Below are 18329 nucleotides of genomic sequence, written 5' to 3' on the forward strand. Positions count from 1 at the left end.
TGTTGTGTTTCCTGTTGCCGGGCGGGGTTTGACAGCATGTGACCCTGCCGTTGTCAGGTCCCCGAGGTGCTGGAGGCGATGCGCGTTCGGTCGCCCGCGGTCTCGGAAGAGCAGGTGAGGACCGTGGTGGCCCAAACCCTCCTCGTCCTGGCCGCCCAGCACCTGCAGACTGTCGTCAACGTCCTCATTTCCTTCCCCCTACCCTTCGACAGGTGAGAGCTCCGGAGCGCAGTTACCAAATCCCCCCCACCCCCACCCCCCTCATGCCTCGTCTCTTTTGGGAAACCTGGGACAGGGTGCATTACGATACGCACACTTCTTGTTTATGCACTTTTGTCATGAAGTATGAGAGCAAACCTTTGTGCTTTGTGACCGCAGAGCATTTCTGGAGGTTGCTCAACCCAAGTGGGTACACAGCTGCTCTTTGTTTTCAAAGTTTCGGTCTGTCTGACTGGAAATGGCTGCTCAGTCTACAATATCACATTCTGAACGTGGCAGACAGACATTCCGTACGGTCCTTCTGTTTTTGCCTTGTGGAAAAAAAAATGTTACCCATTGGCGGATGCAGTACGGAAATGCTGTTTTTTTTGGTGGAATCACAGTAAACTGGTGCCAGCCAACATTCTACCATTCAGGTAGAGCTGTATTGTGTGATACACAAGCAGTCCCTCATTAGTTTCATTAGTCAAATCATTAGTTTTCTGTTTTATATATAAATTGCTGCCCAATGCAGGGCTGAGTGTATCCAAATTGCACACATGCGCACACCCGACTGCCACTTCCGGAGCATATAGGCAGTCACTCAGCGTTTCTCCTCTGAAACACATGGTGTCGCCAGCTGCTTCTTTTCACACCGCAGACTTACAGCCAATCCCACACAGAGTGGAGTCAGAGGAGTACCTTTCACATACAGCTTTGTCTGCAATCTACAGGCGCCCGATCGACCAGCAGGGGCCGCTAAATAGAGCTGCATGTGGAACCCTGTTCGACTGAGCCCTCCCATTGGCTGGGCATTGCTGTATGCAGCCGCTGGTCACAGACGGCACTGGCGCGGTCCGCACGCTGAGGCCGTGAGGCTCGTCTGTGCACCACAGCCATCCAGCAGCCCATCATTACTGTTGTTGATGCCACAAAGGTTCTTGCCATTCATGGAAACCTACCAAGAGCTGAATGTGTTGTTGCGAGTGCTGTGCTTATTGGTGTCATTACATTACATTACATTACATTCATTTAGCAGACGCTTTTATCCAAAGCGACGTACAAAGGTGCATTTTCATGATCGTAGACAACTGCTGAACACGGGTTCAGTAAGGTACAATTACTTATTTTGTAAAGCTATTTCTAGCCGATGTTCTAGCCGGTGTCGCTTGTTATGTTTTGCAGCTGGTGCTGTGAGATCTGGTTTTCTCTTGGAGCTGAGGGCACTCTGACCTTCCAGATCATGGAAATGATCCTGGAAAAGCTGAACGTCATGGTGCCCTTCGTGGACAAGAAGGACTCTGTAGTCCGGCCCAGCACAGTCAGAGTGGCCACCGGCCCGCCACTAGCAGTGAGTACCAGTGGAGCCTTGCAGGGCTGTGTTAGTTTTGGTGCGTTTTGCAAAGAGCACATGCAGGCGATCTCTGAAACAGTGAGCGATACCTGACATTAGCATCCGTCGTGTGTTTTTACCTGGGGCTCCATATTCGGTCATGAGTGAATGAGAGCGTGACATAATTCATGAATTGTAGTTACATGGTGCTTTTCAAGTGCCTTGAAGTGAAGGGGTCTCAGCCAGGTGGCACATGGCAGGCATTTTCCATTAAATTACTCACCTCACATCAGCTGAGGTGGAGTTATTATGTCAGTAGCCCATGGGATTTTTAATTAGATGGCCAGTTTTAGAGAGTGATAATTGGTTATATGGGCAAGTTTGATAGCGCTGAAATGAAACCGGAGAGACAGCCTGAGGCTTTACATTCAGTTCCTAGCTGAGAGCCCAATGCCCTAATGCCCCCCCGGGTCTGGTGCTAGATGACCTGTGCCCTGCATGAGATGATGCTGAACGGGCGGAGCCAGGAGGCCGTGGCGGGCCTCTTCCCCCGGCTCTTTGGGGCGCTGGTAGTGCGTTTGGGCTCCAGCGTCGGGGTCCTGCCCCCGAGGGACGCGCAGAGCGCCAGCGCGGCCCCGGAGAGGAGCGCGCCCGCCCAACCGCCGGCCACCATCGACGTGTGCGGGTGAGAAAGGCCGCCCGGCCGCGTCTTACTGCCAGCGCGCACTGGAGTGTGACACGTGTGTGCACATATACACACACACACACGCACACAAGAATACATAAATATGCACTGGCATGTGGACATTACATACACAAATGCATACATGCTGACAACCACTCGAGCATGCGCACGCACACACGTGTATGCGCATGTGAGCACAAGCGTGTGCACAAACACACACACGCTAACACACGTGCATGCACGGAAGTAGCATTAGGACACATATTTAGCGCTGTAAGAGAAGGTCACGTGTCACAGTGCTCTGTTGCTACGGCTGCAGGGTGGCGGTGGAGGCCTTGCGTGTTCTTTTGGTCCGTGCTCAGCTGGAGAAAATGCTCAGGGCCCTGAAGCTGGTCGGAGCCTGGGAGAAGATCAGAGACCTGCAGCAGCACACAGAGGGGGTCACCCTGCTGGCCAGGTATGCCTCTCGCCCACAATCTTACCCAGTCTGCACCTCCAGCTGCCGGACTAAACACCAGGCCATGCTGTCGGGCTACAAGCATGGGGCACTGTGGCAGATAGAACAGCTTAACGGAAGCAAAGAGTGTTCAAGTCCAGGCTGGATGCTGTGGATGTCCTGCAAAATGTTGAGATCCATTGAGCTGACTTACCGTTCCCATCATTAAACTCGCATACAGAATGTTTGGTTTCAGGCTTCAGAATACAGTGAAGTCAGGAATGCTTAATAAAGTATTCAGAACTGTATTGTGCTTCCATAAAAGCAAATATTTTCAGTTTAGGCTAACATTACTAATTATTTGTAAATATGATTTGAGAGTGTTTCAAAAGGATTAGCCAATCATGACCGCCAAAAGTGCTAAATGTACTTCGCTCATAGACTTACTATCATGAAGACATTGGAGGACAACTTTGTTTTTTATTTTATTTGTTTTTTTTTACTTTGACACATTTTCCCAAACTAAGTCCACCATGCTAATCGGTATTAATTTTGGGACATCTTTGTCGAGCTTTGATCACCCTGAGAGCCGCTCCTAATGAGGCCACACATGAGAGGCTTTCCACCTAATAAAAGCTCGATTAGCATATACAAATGTGTTAAATAGATAAATGTATGAAGTTGTTGCTCCAAACTTGCACTGCAGCAGGCTGTATTCATGCGCATAAGGGGGCGTCCTTGGTGGTGTGTTGTGTACCTCTCTGTCTGAGAACAATGTATGCATCCGCTAAAAAAAGTAGCCTGTCACCTGAAACACCAAATGGCATGTAATGGACTGATGGAAAATTACATGAATGAATGTCCTCTTCAGGGTATGCAGTTATTGTTTTGAGGGAGGTTATTTTATGGGCCATTCAAGGCCTGTTTGCACAGCCCCATTAGACTTCATTGCATAGCAGAGTGGAGCAGTTCTCAGAGTGACCAAAGAGGTCCACAGTGAAAGGCGTGACAAAATCATTATCATTGGTAGAAATAGACTGGGAAAGTGGGTCCAAGTGAAAAAAAAGTTAAAAGACCAAGTTATACTTTAAACCTGTGACCTAGAGCCTGACCATGAAGACATTAAACCTTAATCCTATAGTCTGACCATAAACACATTATACGTTTGAGTTTCACCACAGACACATGAAACCTGTATCTCACAGCCTCACTGTAAACGCATGAAACCCACTCAATGCAAGTCCAAATCTGTCTCTCTCAGTCTCAACAAGAACACTTTCCCCTGTGGTCTAAAATGAATACACTAAGCCCTTCTCTTAAAAACCAGGACCCAGGGTCACAGGTGAGGTTTTTGTCACCGCAGAAAAGCAAGCATGGACCATCACGACTCTGCTGACTACGGGGGAAATGCCAGAGGGCACCAGGAAATAGGGCACGAAAATACCAGAATGAGTCACCCATTGCCAGGAACTCTCTGCTATCATATTTATGCAGAATCGTTCTGTTTGCTTTAGTTACTGGCCAGGTTAGAGTTTACTAAAAAGGACATGAAAACTGTAAAAAGTTCTGGTAAGAACATATGGACAGATGAGACAAGCATTAACCTGCACCAAAGCGATGGAAATAGGAATGTGTAGAGAAAGCTACTGCTCATGATCCAAAGCCCCCCCCCCCCCCATCTGTAAAACATGGTAGTAGTGTTATAGCTTGGCCATGTATGGCTGCCACTGGAACTGGCTCACTCACCTTCATTGATGATGCAACTTTTGACGCAGCAGCAGGATGAATTCTGAAATGTACAGAAACATATCTGCTCAGATCCAGTCTATTGCCTCAAAACTCACTGAACCTTGCAGCGGGACAATGACCCCAAACATACTCCTGAAACAACCAAGGAGTTTTTCAGGTCTAAAACGTGCAATGTTCTTCACTGGCCAAGTTAATAACCCATCCTGAATCAAAGTGAATATGCTGAAGACAAGACTGAAGGCAGACAAACAGGAGCTGAAGATGGCCACATAGCATCACCAGGGAAGATACCCAGGATCTGGTGATGTCTGTGGGTTGCTGAATTGAGGCAGTCATTGAATGAAAAGGATTTGTTACCAAGTACCAACTTTATATTACATCTTTATTTCAGATTATATACATTTTTCTAATTGCTTTTGCTCCTGTAAAATGGAGGGACTCTAATACAATGGATGTAAAAATCCTGAAATTAAAGTGGACAGTCTGCACTTTAACATCATATTCATTGTTTTAATTCAAAACCAATGTGCTGGAGTACAGGGCCAAAACAACAAAAATTGTGCTGCTGTCCCAATTCTTTTCCATTTAACTGCATATCAAATTGTGTCTTGTGTATTTTGAACTCCCTGCTAATATATCCAGCTGGGGTACATTTGTTCCACAGTTTGCGCTGAATCCTGGCCGTATCTCTGCTGCTTGTTGGCAGGATTTGCAGAGGAGAATACATGATAGGCCGCCCTATCACCCATGGAGGGAAGGTTTCAGTCCATAGGGCATTACTTGACTCATTGCACTGTACGCTATATACCTGGTGCTTATCTTTGTATGAGATGTTTTTCAGGAGCCATTGGTACACCGTATACCTACATACAGTACAGTCTGTGTTGGGAATTCCCACTCATTTTGCAGGACTGACTTGTTGAACCTTTTCTGGAAATATGTTGATCAAGTCACATTTTGTATGCATTCAGCTTCCTATGTGTCCTGGAGTTCTGGTGCTTTGGTGATGACAAAAGCATATTTTATTGGCTGAAATGACTGCTGCCAAGAGGGGTTTTACAGAGCCTGGGATTCCAGTGAAAGCTACAAACATAGCGGGTTACATGATTATCTCTGTATATGTATTGCAGAGTTCACAGAATTTTACACCAGGCAAGGTTCTTGTAGATCACTTTGAAGTTCTTTGATTTTAATTTTTTTGCAGAAGAAATGCTGTAAGAACACTGGTTGTTCACGTGCCTTGCCCTTATCTACAGGCACATGGCAAAGCATGCGGGACAGCACCTCCCAGCCATTGTGGACAATCTGCATCCTAACCTCAGCAACATCTACGAATGCCAGCGCATCACAGTGACGGCTTTCTTCTCTGAGGTGAGGGACCAAGGGACTCTGGCTTCCACAAGTGCGCACCACTGAAGTCCTATTGGAGAGCTTCATACATCCTTTAGTGGTTCCTCAATCCGTATCATCAATTTTGTGAGTGCCGGAAGGTCAAGAATAGCTCTGCACGTAACATCAGTCAGTTCCTGTTAAAAAAGTAATTTATTTGAAGGATAAAATGACAAAAAATAACTAAATGCATTAGTCAGCTAATCAGGTGCAAGCATTTGTGACCTCTAGGGGTAGCCATGTCACAAGGTGAACAAAAAAAAATTAATGTCTAATCAATAAACAGCATGGAAACATTTTTATTTTAAATGCAGAATGCTTGTGGTAGTTAGGCATGGTGTATTTAAGAAATAAATGATGGTGACTGCTACATTCTGATGAAATAATGAATGAGTGCATTTGCTGTTTTTTGAATACCCTTAACCCAAGTCACACGGTAGTCATGAACACTGCAAAACCACAATAGGATACCTATGAGTGTTATCTGTTTTTCAGCCACACATTCATGTGATGCTTGATTGGATTGATATCTGGGGACTGTGCAGGCCATTGGAGTAAACTGAAGTCACTGTAATGGTCATGTTATTTGAGTGTTTGTGGCCTGTTTGTGATCTTGAGCACGTCTGCCTATTCCTCCTCTGACCTCTCTTATTAACAAGGTGTTTTCGCCCACAAAACCGCTGCTCACTGGATGTTTTTTGTTTATCGCACCAGACTTACCTAATAATGTGGCCAAAGAATGTACATTCTCTACAGTAATGGTCAGGGAACACTACGTCTTTCATAGAAATGCCACTGAGAACCTAGAAGCAGGCTTGGTTTTTGCTGGGATTTTATCGATTCCGATTCTGCTTTTCGAATCTGGCTCTTATTAAATTCTGATTCTGATTCTTGACATATTGTGAGTTTGTCTTGACCAAAATGTGTTGAAAAGTAAAAACCAGCTTTTATTTTCAGCAGATTTAGGCTGAAGTATTATAGGGAGATTGTTGACAGTGACAAGGTATTTTTTGGTTCATTTTGGTTAAAAACAAATAAGAGTAAAGATCATGAAAAAATAATTTAGTCCTCTATCTTTGAGGAATGCTCAACACAAACATTTACAAACAAAACATACTGAAAATGCAAACAGAAAATATTGCTTAATAAAAATATATTAGGCAACCAGCTGTCATTGAGTCAGCAATATCCGTGCATTTCAACTAAATGAAATCAACAATTCTTCTGGAGAAATGTCATTTGCTGTGTTCTAAAATGTATACTTGTGTTCTAGCTCCCGACTGAACACATATACTGTTTGGAACACAGCCATTGTTTTTAATTTGTTTTTATTTATTTTTTTTACCTGAGTTTGATATCCTAAAACTAGCATTAGCTGATTCTGGGATGTTATGACTGCAACTGGGGACATTGAAAAGTAAACTGTGCATTCTTTAAGCCTGATACCATGCTGCAGTAAGTGCTTTGCCATGTTAGACATACTTTCTCCCTTGCATGAAATTATTTTCATGTAGTGATTACATTTTCAATTTTAACCAAACAAATTAAACCAAACTTTTGATTTTTTGCTGGAGTGCCCCATACTGCAAACTCTCTACAGGTGTGTTGATGCATACGTACCACATGATGCATTGTAAGTGCAAGTCCTGGCAGTTCAACTAAAACTCTTTGCATTTCACTTCGAAACACCACTGAAAATGCGCTTTCAGGTTTCGTTAAGCAGATTTGAAACGCATGTTTTTTAACAAATTTGCGGTTATTGGAAGTCTGGTGCCGATTCTAATTCAGAACCAACTCTCGATACCCACCCCTACCTATTAAGTCCCTATGGAGCTGGTATAGGTGTTCTGTGACATTTATTAAACCTGTAAGTCCAGTTTTATTGATTGATTGATTTCTACCTTTCACTTTAGAAGAATATAAACTGAATATACCAAGTATGCATTTTACATTTTTTGAATATGAATGTGTACTGCACTGTACAGAAGAAAATGCATTCTATATCAGTTTGTTCATGTGTTTAATTTGATAATTCTTGTGAATGAATCTTCCTGAAATTAGCAATCAGGTTATTGCCATCGCGTGTTCCACGATACTTGTACTCTGTCACCTTTCCATCCCCTACGATCCATTATTCGTCCACTCTCTCTGATACCAGATAATGATCTTCAGATAAACTGCTTACCATCGTGTCTGTTTGCGCCCTGTCATGGTTTACTATTCCATTTGAAACCGGCCCTTTAACTGATGTAACACTCTCATAGTCCTTCTTCCCTATTGGGCAGTCTTGTTATAAAATAAACTAGGTCACATCTGCAAGGGCGGAGGCTGAAGGGTCAGGGTGTTTTGGTGTGTCTGCCCCTGGTGGGAGGGTGGCAATGGTAGCAGCTAGCATGGCACGGGACTCCCCCATTATAAAATTATCACATGACTACGACCTTTGGTAATATAAGTGCACTGTGATTCATATGAGTGGCATCATCATTGTTATTCCTAGGTCACTAAGTAGAATATGTCATCTTGGGTGACAACACAAGGGTTTAATGTCCACACAAATGCGTGTGTAGTCAAGTAAACAACAATATTAATAACAGTAATCAATTCAATCATTTCACTAATTTATTTCCAACATACAGTTCAACAGTATGGTAAAAATTAAACGTCTTAGAAAATAAATGAGCTATGCTCTCCCCTATTGAGCTTTTTTGTTCGTAGTTGGTGGTGGGGATGGTTTTTTGGAGCCCTTGTTAATGGAAAGCCAAACCACTGGTGCCAGAGACTGTCAGCTGATTTGACACTAACAGCCTAAAGGATGTATGGTTGATAGTCGACCTGCATGTAATGAGAGTTAAAATGACTGCGTCCTGGACTTCCTTTCAGAAGTGAGGGAGGTGGACGTTTGGGTTGCTTGGTGGCTGCAATAGGGGCTGGCATGCGATGACTTTCTCTCTCAAAAAGTGCATTTGGTCAAAGCATCAGTGGGGACGTATTTACCCTCCACAGACTCTGCCTGTGATGCTGGATCATAACATTCTCCAAAACCAGCAAGGTATACGGAGACCCTTCTTTAAACTGGATTGGATTCATATGAATTGTAACAGCTTTTCAGGTAGTATTTGTAATATGTATCTGTGCCTGTGTCCCGATGGTGTTGCGGCTCTAGCTGCTGAACCACCGTGGGGTGACGGAGCTGCAGCTGATGGAGGCCCTCATGGGCCACATGACGGAGCGGCTGGCGGACCCCTGCTGCGCCGTGCGCGTGCTAGCCATGCGGGGGCTGGGGAACATCGCCACGGGGTCCCCCGAAAAGGTGCGCCCTACCTCGCTTCCGGCACCTTCCAGTGCCTGCTAACCCCAGCGGAAGCCATTAAGAAAGAAATGCATGTAAAAGCCTGCTGCAGTTTCGCGTTCGTGTTAAGAATATGTAGGTCAGAAATGTATGCTTTATACCACAGGAGAAATCAGGAGTCGAAGCTTCTATACAGCACATTGTGGGCACCTGTTTAATATATGCATGTTATTGTTTGTTTATGAACCTAAAGTGTTTTCCATTGTACTTTATTCCTTATGTCTGAGGCTGGGTGTTTTTCACAGAAAATGGCTGAAGTCACGGAGCAGTCACAGCAAAGTTGTCGAAAATCACAGAAACCTGAAAAAAGTTTACTGTAATTTATTAAATGAATAAATCTCATGTGCAGCAGTGGGAAATTATTGAGATAACGTGCAACTGTAGCAGCAGTAACAAGCGGTTGAATAGTAACAAGTGCTTGCTTTTAAAAGATCAAAAGACAGTTGCTGGCTGCTCCCTAGAACAGCCTACAAGTGAAATACATTCATAGGCTGGAACATTTACTTGTTGAATTTACTTGTGTTACAGGCTAATAATAATAATAATTATTATTATTATTATGTTAATTTGATCAATTTGATTTAGATACAAATTGATCCAGCTAGGAACATACACACGCTAATGTATTAATGTATACTCATTGATATTCAGATGACTTCATTTTTTAACTGCTTTCTACTCTTCTGACATTAATGTGGATTTTAAGGTGGTTGGCCATGTCATATAATGTAGTTATGTATGCAATAGGAAGTATGCAGCATGGTTATGAACATGCTCCATGTCTTAATTCAGTGTTGGAACCCTTCTGTTCTTCAGTGCATCTTGTTGTTTTCCTCACTGCTTCCTAAGAGACATTGTGCTTAATATAACCATTACGAAGCACTCAGAACGCCCACACACTGACCAGCATTTACCCTTACCCTAGCACTGTCTTGTGCATAATACTAATGAACTGGGAGAAACATGAAAGAAACTTTTAATCAATCCTACCATTAATGTCCAAATGTTTTCTTAGTGTAATTACATGTTATTGTTACTGTCTAATCTGGATAATATTGATAAATTGCCCAGTATCATGGAAATAATTATGCACTCTGGCTTGTCCCGTCTTTATTTTAGTTTGTCCAAAGTGCATCTTTATACTTGTTTTTATTGTGAATGAAATCAACGTAAATATCTTCGTACATCAGACGTGTAAATCATTAAATCCCAGTGGATACGCATTATTACATTTTCACACTTGCATAAGAATATGTACTGTCAGCTCCTGCAGATGGAAGCTTGTGTGCTATTTACCCAACGGCATATTTTCCCGACTAAGGTCACGTCGTATGCCTCCCGCAGCCCACGCTCTTCCAAATTCAGCATGTTTTAGGAGCACTTTATGGAAACATGGTAACTTAGTATGGCTCTATGTCTGTATGTGCAAGACCTTTATCATGTGAAAAACCTTTTAGCACATGCAAAACTAACAACACAGCCAATGATTGGTGCAAAACAAATACCATGACCAATCATTTTTCATGTTATTGGTTTTGCATGTGCTTTTTTTAGCAAAGGATTTAGTAAATCAGGCCCTTAGTGTTTTTGAAAAGTAATGCAGCCTTTTTATGGGTCTATGCCTCCAAGATTAGATTAGGTTTTTCTGACCTCCCTTGTAGATTTCTTTTCCTACATTTTATTGGCTGGTTAGTTGTGCTGTTCCACTCTGGGAGAGCTCATATCGTTAAGAGGAAGGACCTCCAGTAACTGGCTCCACCCCTTTTCCGCTCACAGGTGAACATGTACGCGAAGCAGCTTCTGGCTGCCATGAGCTCTGGGTTGGAGGACAAGGATGACCCCAGCAGGCACATTGCCCTGGAGGCCATGTCTGGCCTCTCCAAGGTCCTGCTCTGCCTGGACCAAAAAAACGTGCAGATCCTGGTGGTCTACATCTTCATGAAGATCAAGCCTTTCCTGGAGAATGTGAGGGATCATTACTTTATATCTCAAATGAAATACATGCTGTTCATTACTGTGGGGCTCCTGTCTGGTGTTCACTACTGTGGGCACTCCTCCAGTGGCTTGGTCAGTAAAATTTGACCATTAGTATGATGATGTCATTAGCCAGTTATGGCCACGGATTCCACAGCAGCTGGAACTGGCCTTGTCCTGCCATGGGTAGGGTGGGTTAACTCAGCCAGCTTTCATCAGGTTTGCATTTCATCAGTTCCAAATAAATGGCGCCTAATCACAAGCTACCAGTTGTCAACAATGAGACTTAACATATGTGTTGACTGCCACACACGTAGTAGGTCTCTTCAGTAGTGCCTTGTGAACTGTAGCATGAGAATTAGTCACTTTCTGTGACTGGAGTCACAATTAGTGATTTTAAAAAATCAAGAACAAGTATCATTAAAAATACATATGTTAAATATTTGCCAGTATGCAGGTCTGGCTGAGGTTCTGCTCTCATGTCCAGGGAATGATTTTTTCATTACTTTATTTGTGCATGTGTTCTTACATTACAGAACATTAATGTCTTATATAAGTCTAGTGTGTGCGTGTATGGTAGTTACAGTGATGTGTGGGTGTGCATGTGTGTGTGTGGCAGTGATAGTGGTGTGTGTGTGTGTGTGTGGCAGTGGTAGTGATGTGTGTGTGTGTGGCAGTGATAGTGATGTGTGTGTGTGTGTGGCTGTGATAGTGATGTGTGTGTGTGTGGCAGTGATAGTGATGTGTGTGTGGCAGTGACAGTGATGTCCAGCAGGGGGCAGGGTTCTCATGCCCCTGTGGCTCTGTAGGAGAACGAGAGGGTCCGATGTTCTTCCATGCTGCTCCTGGGAACTCTGTCCAAGTTTGCGTGCGGAGAGCCTGTCTTCAGAGACCAGATCCACAATGTGCTGGTCAGCCTGCTGCTGCACCTGAGCGACCCCAGTCCACAGGTGGTCAAGGTGAGGGCGTGGCTGGTCCAGGCCACACCCCCAGCATCTGCACACACCCATCCTGGAGGCTGCACATGACTGCACTCCACAACCAGCCTGGGCCTTGTGCAAAAAAATAAAATAAAATCATGGTGTCCAGTTCCTCTGTGCATAGTTAGATTTTTTTTTACACCATAGAAGGCCTGGAATTCACAATTGTTGCTCTCTTGTTTTTTTCAGAGTACTGGACTCTACACCCATGTGTTATTACTTAAAATCCTAGGAGGATATATTGTTATTGCACCTTCGGGAATACTATAGCTTAGCTGCTCCTGCTGAAATCCAAATGTTATCCTTACAGCATGTACTAGATAATGATAGATTATCAGTGGCCCTGGATAAGATGTCTCGCAGGAGGAAGGTGTAACGTGAGGCGTGCTGTGTTGGGTCTGCAGGCGTCTAAGTTTGCCATGCGGGTCTGCGCACCGGTGCTGGGCTCGGAGATCGTCACCGCTATGTTCCAGAACCATCTACACGACGACCGAGGTTTGCACCATGGTGAATTCATCAACGACCTCACCAAATACATTGTGAGTAGATGTCGTGCATTGCCTATGGGGGGGGGGAGACCGCTTGGGTGGGACAGCAGGCCTCACTTGTCCTGCCTGCCTTACAGATCCAAGACTTCCCCAGCATGCTGAACTTCTATCACATTTCCATCGTCCAGTTTTTCGAGAGCCCCTGGCCCGAAGTCCGAGCGAGCGCGGCCATGTTTATCGGTAAGGAACGTTCGCCGCCGACGTGCTCTTTTCACAGCGCTTTATCTCTCTTAGCCGGTGGAGACGCGAGCCCTGCCGTTTCCTCCCGGTCATGGTGACCTTACCAGCGTTAGACCCGGCTATCTCAGGGTTAGGAGAAGGCCTTTATGGTGGAGTTACATGTGAGGAAGGGATTTCTTTATAGCCTCTTTAAAAAGCCCAGATTAGCTTTACGGTTGCTGTTTATTGCGAGTGAACTTTGTCTCCGCACAGGCCTTTGCGGTGTGAGTGGCCGTTTATGGCTGCCTTTCCTGGGCCAGCTTTAATGGGATGGAGGCTAGGAGTCCTGTTCTCTCTGATATTCGGCAGGTTACCCTGTAGTGTTGTTCAAAATTAAAAATGGTACAGCTGCAAGATCAGTGCCAATGTTTAAGCCCAAATGTAAATGTTGTCTTTCTAGGGTTTCTATTGGTCAATCTCCCAGAAGAGCACCTCTCAGACATGAACATGGGCAGTGTAATAAAGGGTGGGTATTCCTTTTCTTCCAAGTAGAACTTATAGTTTGTCTCCTGTTACAGTCTCCCACCACAATGTGAATTTATGGAAGAATCTCTGAAACCAGACTGGCTTACAGAGGGTTAACTGCACGCAAACGGTTACATTTTAATCATTGCATAATCGTTAAAGTTGCAATTTGGTACAGTGGTCAGGATGTTCATGCCTGCAATATCTGGAAAATTTCTGAAATTAAGCATTGAACTGGCATACTGGATCTCACACATTGTACACTCCAGAGGACTAGACCTACAGAAGCCTTGCTTTTGCTTACTGGTTTTCTTTCTTTTCAGTTCTAGCTATCCCTGTTGTAGATATAGCCATCGTTCACAGGCACGTACCATTATCCAAGAAATCATGCACATCACATGATCTCCCACACCTACATTCTTTCACACACATGTGAACAGACGCACACACACAATGTATAACCATTACAATGCACATTGGCCTGGCCTTGGCCTGCAGCTTTCATTGGTGTCATATTCAGCTTTGTTCATTAATCACATGGACAAATGACAGGTGACGTTTTATCACTGGAAAAGGGCTGCGTAGTCTGTTCGGATAGAATGCTGGGAATGCTCTGTCACCGGGCAGTTTTCTCCACACTTAAAGTGGAGTATTTTACAGTCCATGTGGACTGGGTGAGATGAGCTGCTGTCAATTAATGATATACATATGATTTATTTATATGCTTACATAAATCACGTGTTTAACTTAACAATGAAAATGTGTGTGTGTGTGTGTGGGAGGGGGGAGGGGGCAGGGGGAAGTATGGCAGGTTTTTATGTTTTGTACAGAATGTAAAGTCCTTTTAGGTTGCAAGGCAAAGGTTACCAGCAAGGTAGGGAAAAATATCTGGAATGTGCTTTGCTTAAATGATCTTGCCAAATGGACAAAGTCTTTTTGTGACACAAGTAACAACATGTTGGCTAAGAAAACCCAGAGTGAAAACAAAGGCGAAAAAAATATATATTTCCTGAGTATATGTAGTATATCTTGAGTAGTCTTTTACACCCCCATTGAGTTTCATTGCAATCAGGCCAATCATCACCATCTTGCATCACTAAGTGCGTTTGACTCTATTCCTGTATTTGAAGGCTTGACATTGGCAAAGGCCTGTGTTTTATAGCTGTGCCACGACTGAAGTGCAAATTGTTTTCCAAATTTGGCTGCAACAGCTCTTGAAGTGTTTATTGTGCCAATGAACAGTTTGGACTGCAAAAGGTCTTTTTTTTCGGCCTTAGAGGATTCCTTGAGAAATGGCAGACATTTATCAGCAGGTTGTTGGAATTTATTGGGCAACGCACTGTTTCTGAGCAAAAGATGAGCCGTATCTGTAAGTAAAAGACCATTTTTTGCGCAGCTGAAATGAATTGTGCTGGTGGGCAATTTGATTTTTCTAATGGTAATCACCAAATAAATATTTCATACCGACAGCTTCATAAGAATAACTCATTACTTTCGTAGGCTGTGTGGATTTCTGCCATTTCATTGTTCCTTGCTTTGTTTACTGCCTGTGACCTGCCAGCAACTTTTACCAAAAATGAAGCAAGATCATTCATGTACATATTTGCATAGCAGGCAGACTTACCAGGGAAAGTTACACATTACTCATGATTGTACCTTTTGTACCAACTGGTATGTACTGAAGCAAGCACTGAGCCTCCTGTTCTAGGGCACAAGATCTCTATCCCATTTAAGGTTTAACCTGCAGCCTTCTGGTTAGAAGTCCAGCTCTTTGACCCCCTACGCTCCATGGCTGCCCTATTAAACGGTGAAACTCAGTTCAGGTTAGTCTGTGGACAGCCTGATGCTCCTTGTCGGTGGGGATTTCCTGGAAGGTGGTTGTGAGGAGGAAAACGTACTTGATGACCCTTGACTCTGCTGATGTTCCTTGTCAGGTTTAGTCCATCTGCTCCAGGATCCAGACCCTTTGGTCCGTGCGAAAGCGGCAGAGGCCATGGGGCACTTCCATCACTTCTGATCTGAGCCAGGAGCCCAGGCCCATCAAAAAAAGCCCAGCTCACTGAAGATGTTCCGTCATTTCTTTAAAGTCTGTCTCGTGCTCGGGTCGTCCCTGGAGTGCTCTCTTTAGGTCTGAAGCCCGCATCCTCTGCCCAGCCCCTCCGAGCTGTGTGTGAAACGATGGCGTTGGTTTTGGAAGCAGGGCGTAAATACGTGACAAAGGAGACGGTTTTCGTGTCGGCCTGTCGGGGGTTGGGCGGCGCGCTCAGATAGCATCACCTTTCCCCTTGCATTGTCTCGCACGCTGCGTTTGAGTACCAGCGCGATGTCAGTCCTGCCCTTACCACCCCAGCCTGTGTCATAAACACCGCGACACGAGCGGCGACTGCTGATTCTGGAAGGCTAAAGGCATTTTTTTTTTCTCAACTCCAGAGGCTGTGAAAATGAGGTGTTGGGGAGAAACAATTAAAGCAAGTTTGGGAAAGGGTTTGAATTCAGAGACAGTGCATTCTTTTTTTTTTTCTTTTTAGTGGTGGGGAGAACATTGGACACTGCCAGTTTCTAGGTATTAGTAGGATATGTTACAAAAACTGTATTAAATGCCTTGATTAAAATCTTCAGCCCAAACAGGTTGGTCTTTGAGCAGAAAAAATATCAGTGTTACAGTGCAGTTTTGGGTCTGTACTGTGTCTCATTAGATTTGAAATTAAAATTTGAATATGAGGTTAAAGTGCATACATAGTTCACCCACCCTGAAATTGGGCAACTATTTAAAAGGGCTGTAGTTCCTACAAGGTTCACTCAATATGTATATCAAAACCCTCAAATTTATGTTGAGAGTGCTCTTTGATCTCATATTCACTGTTTCATTTCTAATCCACTGTACTGGAGTACAGAGACAGAACAACAAAACGTGTGTCACTGTCCAAATACTTTGAGACTGCACTGTATGTAATGAGAAGGATAAACTGTTGTAGACAGTCTTAATGGTACATGTTCAGTCGACTCCTGAAAGAATCAGGACAAGACAAAGCAATAATAAGAATGTCATTTTATCGACCTGTGTTCTATTTCAAGCTTTGACTCAACAATCACCATAAAGAGGTTTATTGTCTCACCATCTGGTGAGGTTTATTGTCTGCATGAAGTTCCATTCTTCCTATTATGACAGTTATTCAGAGGGTTAAGTGAGGATTCAACTCTCTGACCTGCAGTTATTATTATCTAAATTAGTTTGCCACTATTTGGTTCCTGAAAGTTAAATAATTACCTTTGATGGATATTTACTGGTTCATTGAGCTAATAATTAATCTTAACAATGTTCAGAATGATTTGGGTTAAATAGGCTTTTTAACCCTTTCATTTTGGGATATTTTTTTTCTTTCAAAATTCAAAGTCAGTGTTTGCTTTCGATTACGAGTATTGATCGTTACATCAGCATTAGAATGTTCAGTTAAGAACATTCTAATCACACATTTGTGATCTTACACCTTAAATGTATTGTTACATGTATTGTATTTTCTTGTCTGTTTTTGATGATAAACAGGTTCTTATAAATTTGAGATTATGTTTGTTGTGTTTTTAGTTTGTCAGACAAATTGTTCATGAAGATTTTTATTTCACTGGTTTCTCATCGAAACAATTTTGTGAAAACCCCATCATTATTTCTTTGGCAACTTCAAAAACTTCTAAGGGCATGGGCTGTTGGCTGGCAGGATGCCTCAACTTTAAAAGCCAGTGACCCTTTCTAGTGCATCAGCACCCGAAGCTTCCACTAGTGAACTTCTCTGAGCCTAACTGATGGTCGCTGAGTGAAAACTAGCAGTGTGACTGGAGCTCTCCTGTTTCAGAGGAGAGAACTGCATTCCCCTTTATTGGAGGTGATGAGCTTGAGCACACACAAATCGGGCACTCCAAATTGGGAGAAATTGTGTAGGCTAGAATTTTAAAAACATGGCTCAGGACTATATTCAAGATTTAATTGTAAATAATGCTAATCTTGCTGGTTCAGATGTCTTGCTTTTTGCTATAAATGTTTCCCTTTCTTGTGTGAAACCCTCCATCTGCGTCATATGCAGCTGATTCTGGGTGTAGTCTGTCAGTAGGTCTGCTCATTTGCAATCCACTTGCAGACTCACACACAATCACCACTTTCCATACTACAAACAACACAGTACTACAGGAGACCTGGCACTGATCAGGTACCAGCGTAATAGAGATTTGAACCTGCAATTTCTGGGCTACTAGGCCCTGACTGCATACATGATGAGCGCCTTTACAGATTGAGGAGCACTGAAAATATTCACAAATTGCTGAATTAACAGAAACAGCCATGTGAAACCAATAGCACGTGGACTCCCATTTCCCCAAAGTCTGAAATAAAAGATATTTTATAACTTACTCGTAGTTCCTGTTTTCTGCTATTCCCCTGGTTTTAAGATGCACATATACAAAGCTATAACCAATTTATGGTCCACCCTAGCCAACTGCTAGCCATGATCAGACCTGACAGTCTGCATTGGATTCCAGGTCTCTGGGCTTAAGTCTAAAACAATTTAAGTAGCCAACTCCTCTTCATTGCAAGGAATTCCATAGCAGTGTGTTTTCAAGCGTGCTTGTATTTGGGATATCCCTATAATAAAAAGGAATTAAATGTAATTTCTAATTTTTTGAAATGCAAACCGACTGCAAAAACAGAAAGGGATATGCAAATAGAGAAATAGTATAAATGTAATAAACTACACAACAGATTATTCTCTAGGATAGCCTTGATCATGCACTGCTACTTTCATCTGATGTCATGTGGAAGGTCACATTTGACTGTTACCCAGGGTCTTGAAAGCCTGTTGTATTAATGCAAGATGCATCCTGGCATTTCAACAGAGCCATCTTTATGATGAAATTATACGCTGTTTAGTGTTTGCGAATGCTGTGTACTTTATACCACCATGATATGGACTCATGATTTATGCAGTGGTACAAATGACTTTTTCATAGTTGAAGAGA

At 43.4% G+C, this 18329-nt stretch overlaps 1 protein-coding gene across 1 annotated transcript in view; it reads left to right on the forward strand.

The window, feature by feature from the left end:
* Window positions 1-16880, forward strand: part of LOC135261760 (maestro heat-like repeat-containing protein family member 1) — a 46493-nt gene extending 29613 nt beyond the window's left edge. Inside the window, exons 32-43 of the mRNA XM_064348363.1 lie at window positions 58-212; window positions 1384-1549; window positions 2014-2216; window positions 2536-2673; window positions 5658-5772; window positions 8954-9100; window positions 10916-11104; window positions 11923-12072; window positions 12498-12632; window positions 12719-12821; window positions 13261-13326; window positions 15260-16880. Of these exons, the coding sequence (XP_064204433.1) occupies window positions 58-212; window positions 1384-1549; window positions 2014-2216; window positions 2536-2673; window positions 5658-5772; window positions 8954-9100; window positions 10916-11104; window positions 11923-12072; window positions 12498-12632; window positions 12719-12821; window positions 13261-13326; window positions 15260-15342 (1650 nt within the window). The 3' untranslated portion in view covers window positions 15343-16880. The remainder of the gene's footprint in view (window positions 1-57; window positions 213-1383; window positions 1550-2013; window positions 2217-2535; window positions 2674-5657; window positions 5773-8953; window positions 9101-10915; window positions 11105-11922; window positions 12073-12497; window positions 12633-12718; window positions 12822-13260; window positions 13327-15259) is intronic.
* The last annotated feature ends 1449 nt before the right edge of the window (window positions 16881-18329 follow it).

Source organism: Anguilla rostrata, chromosome 8 (assembly GCF_018555375.3).
Source record: "Anguilla rostrata isolate EN2019 chromosome 8, ASM1855537v3, whole genome shotgun sequence".
Taxonomy (NCBI): Eukaryota; Metazoa; Chordata; class Actinopteri; order Anguilliformes; family Anguillidae; genus Anguilla; species Anguilla rostrata.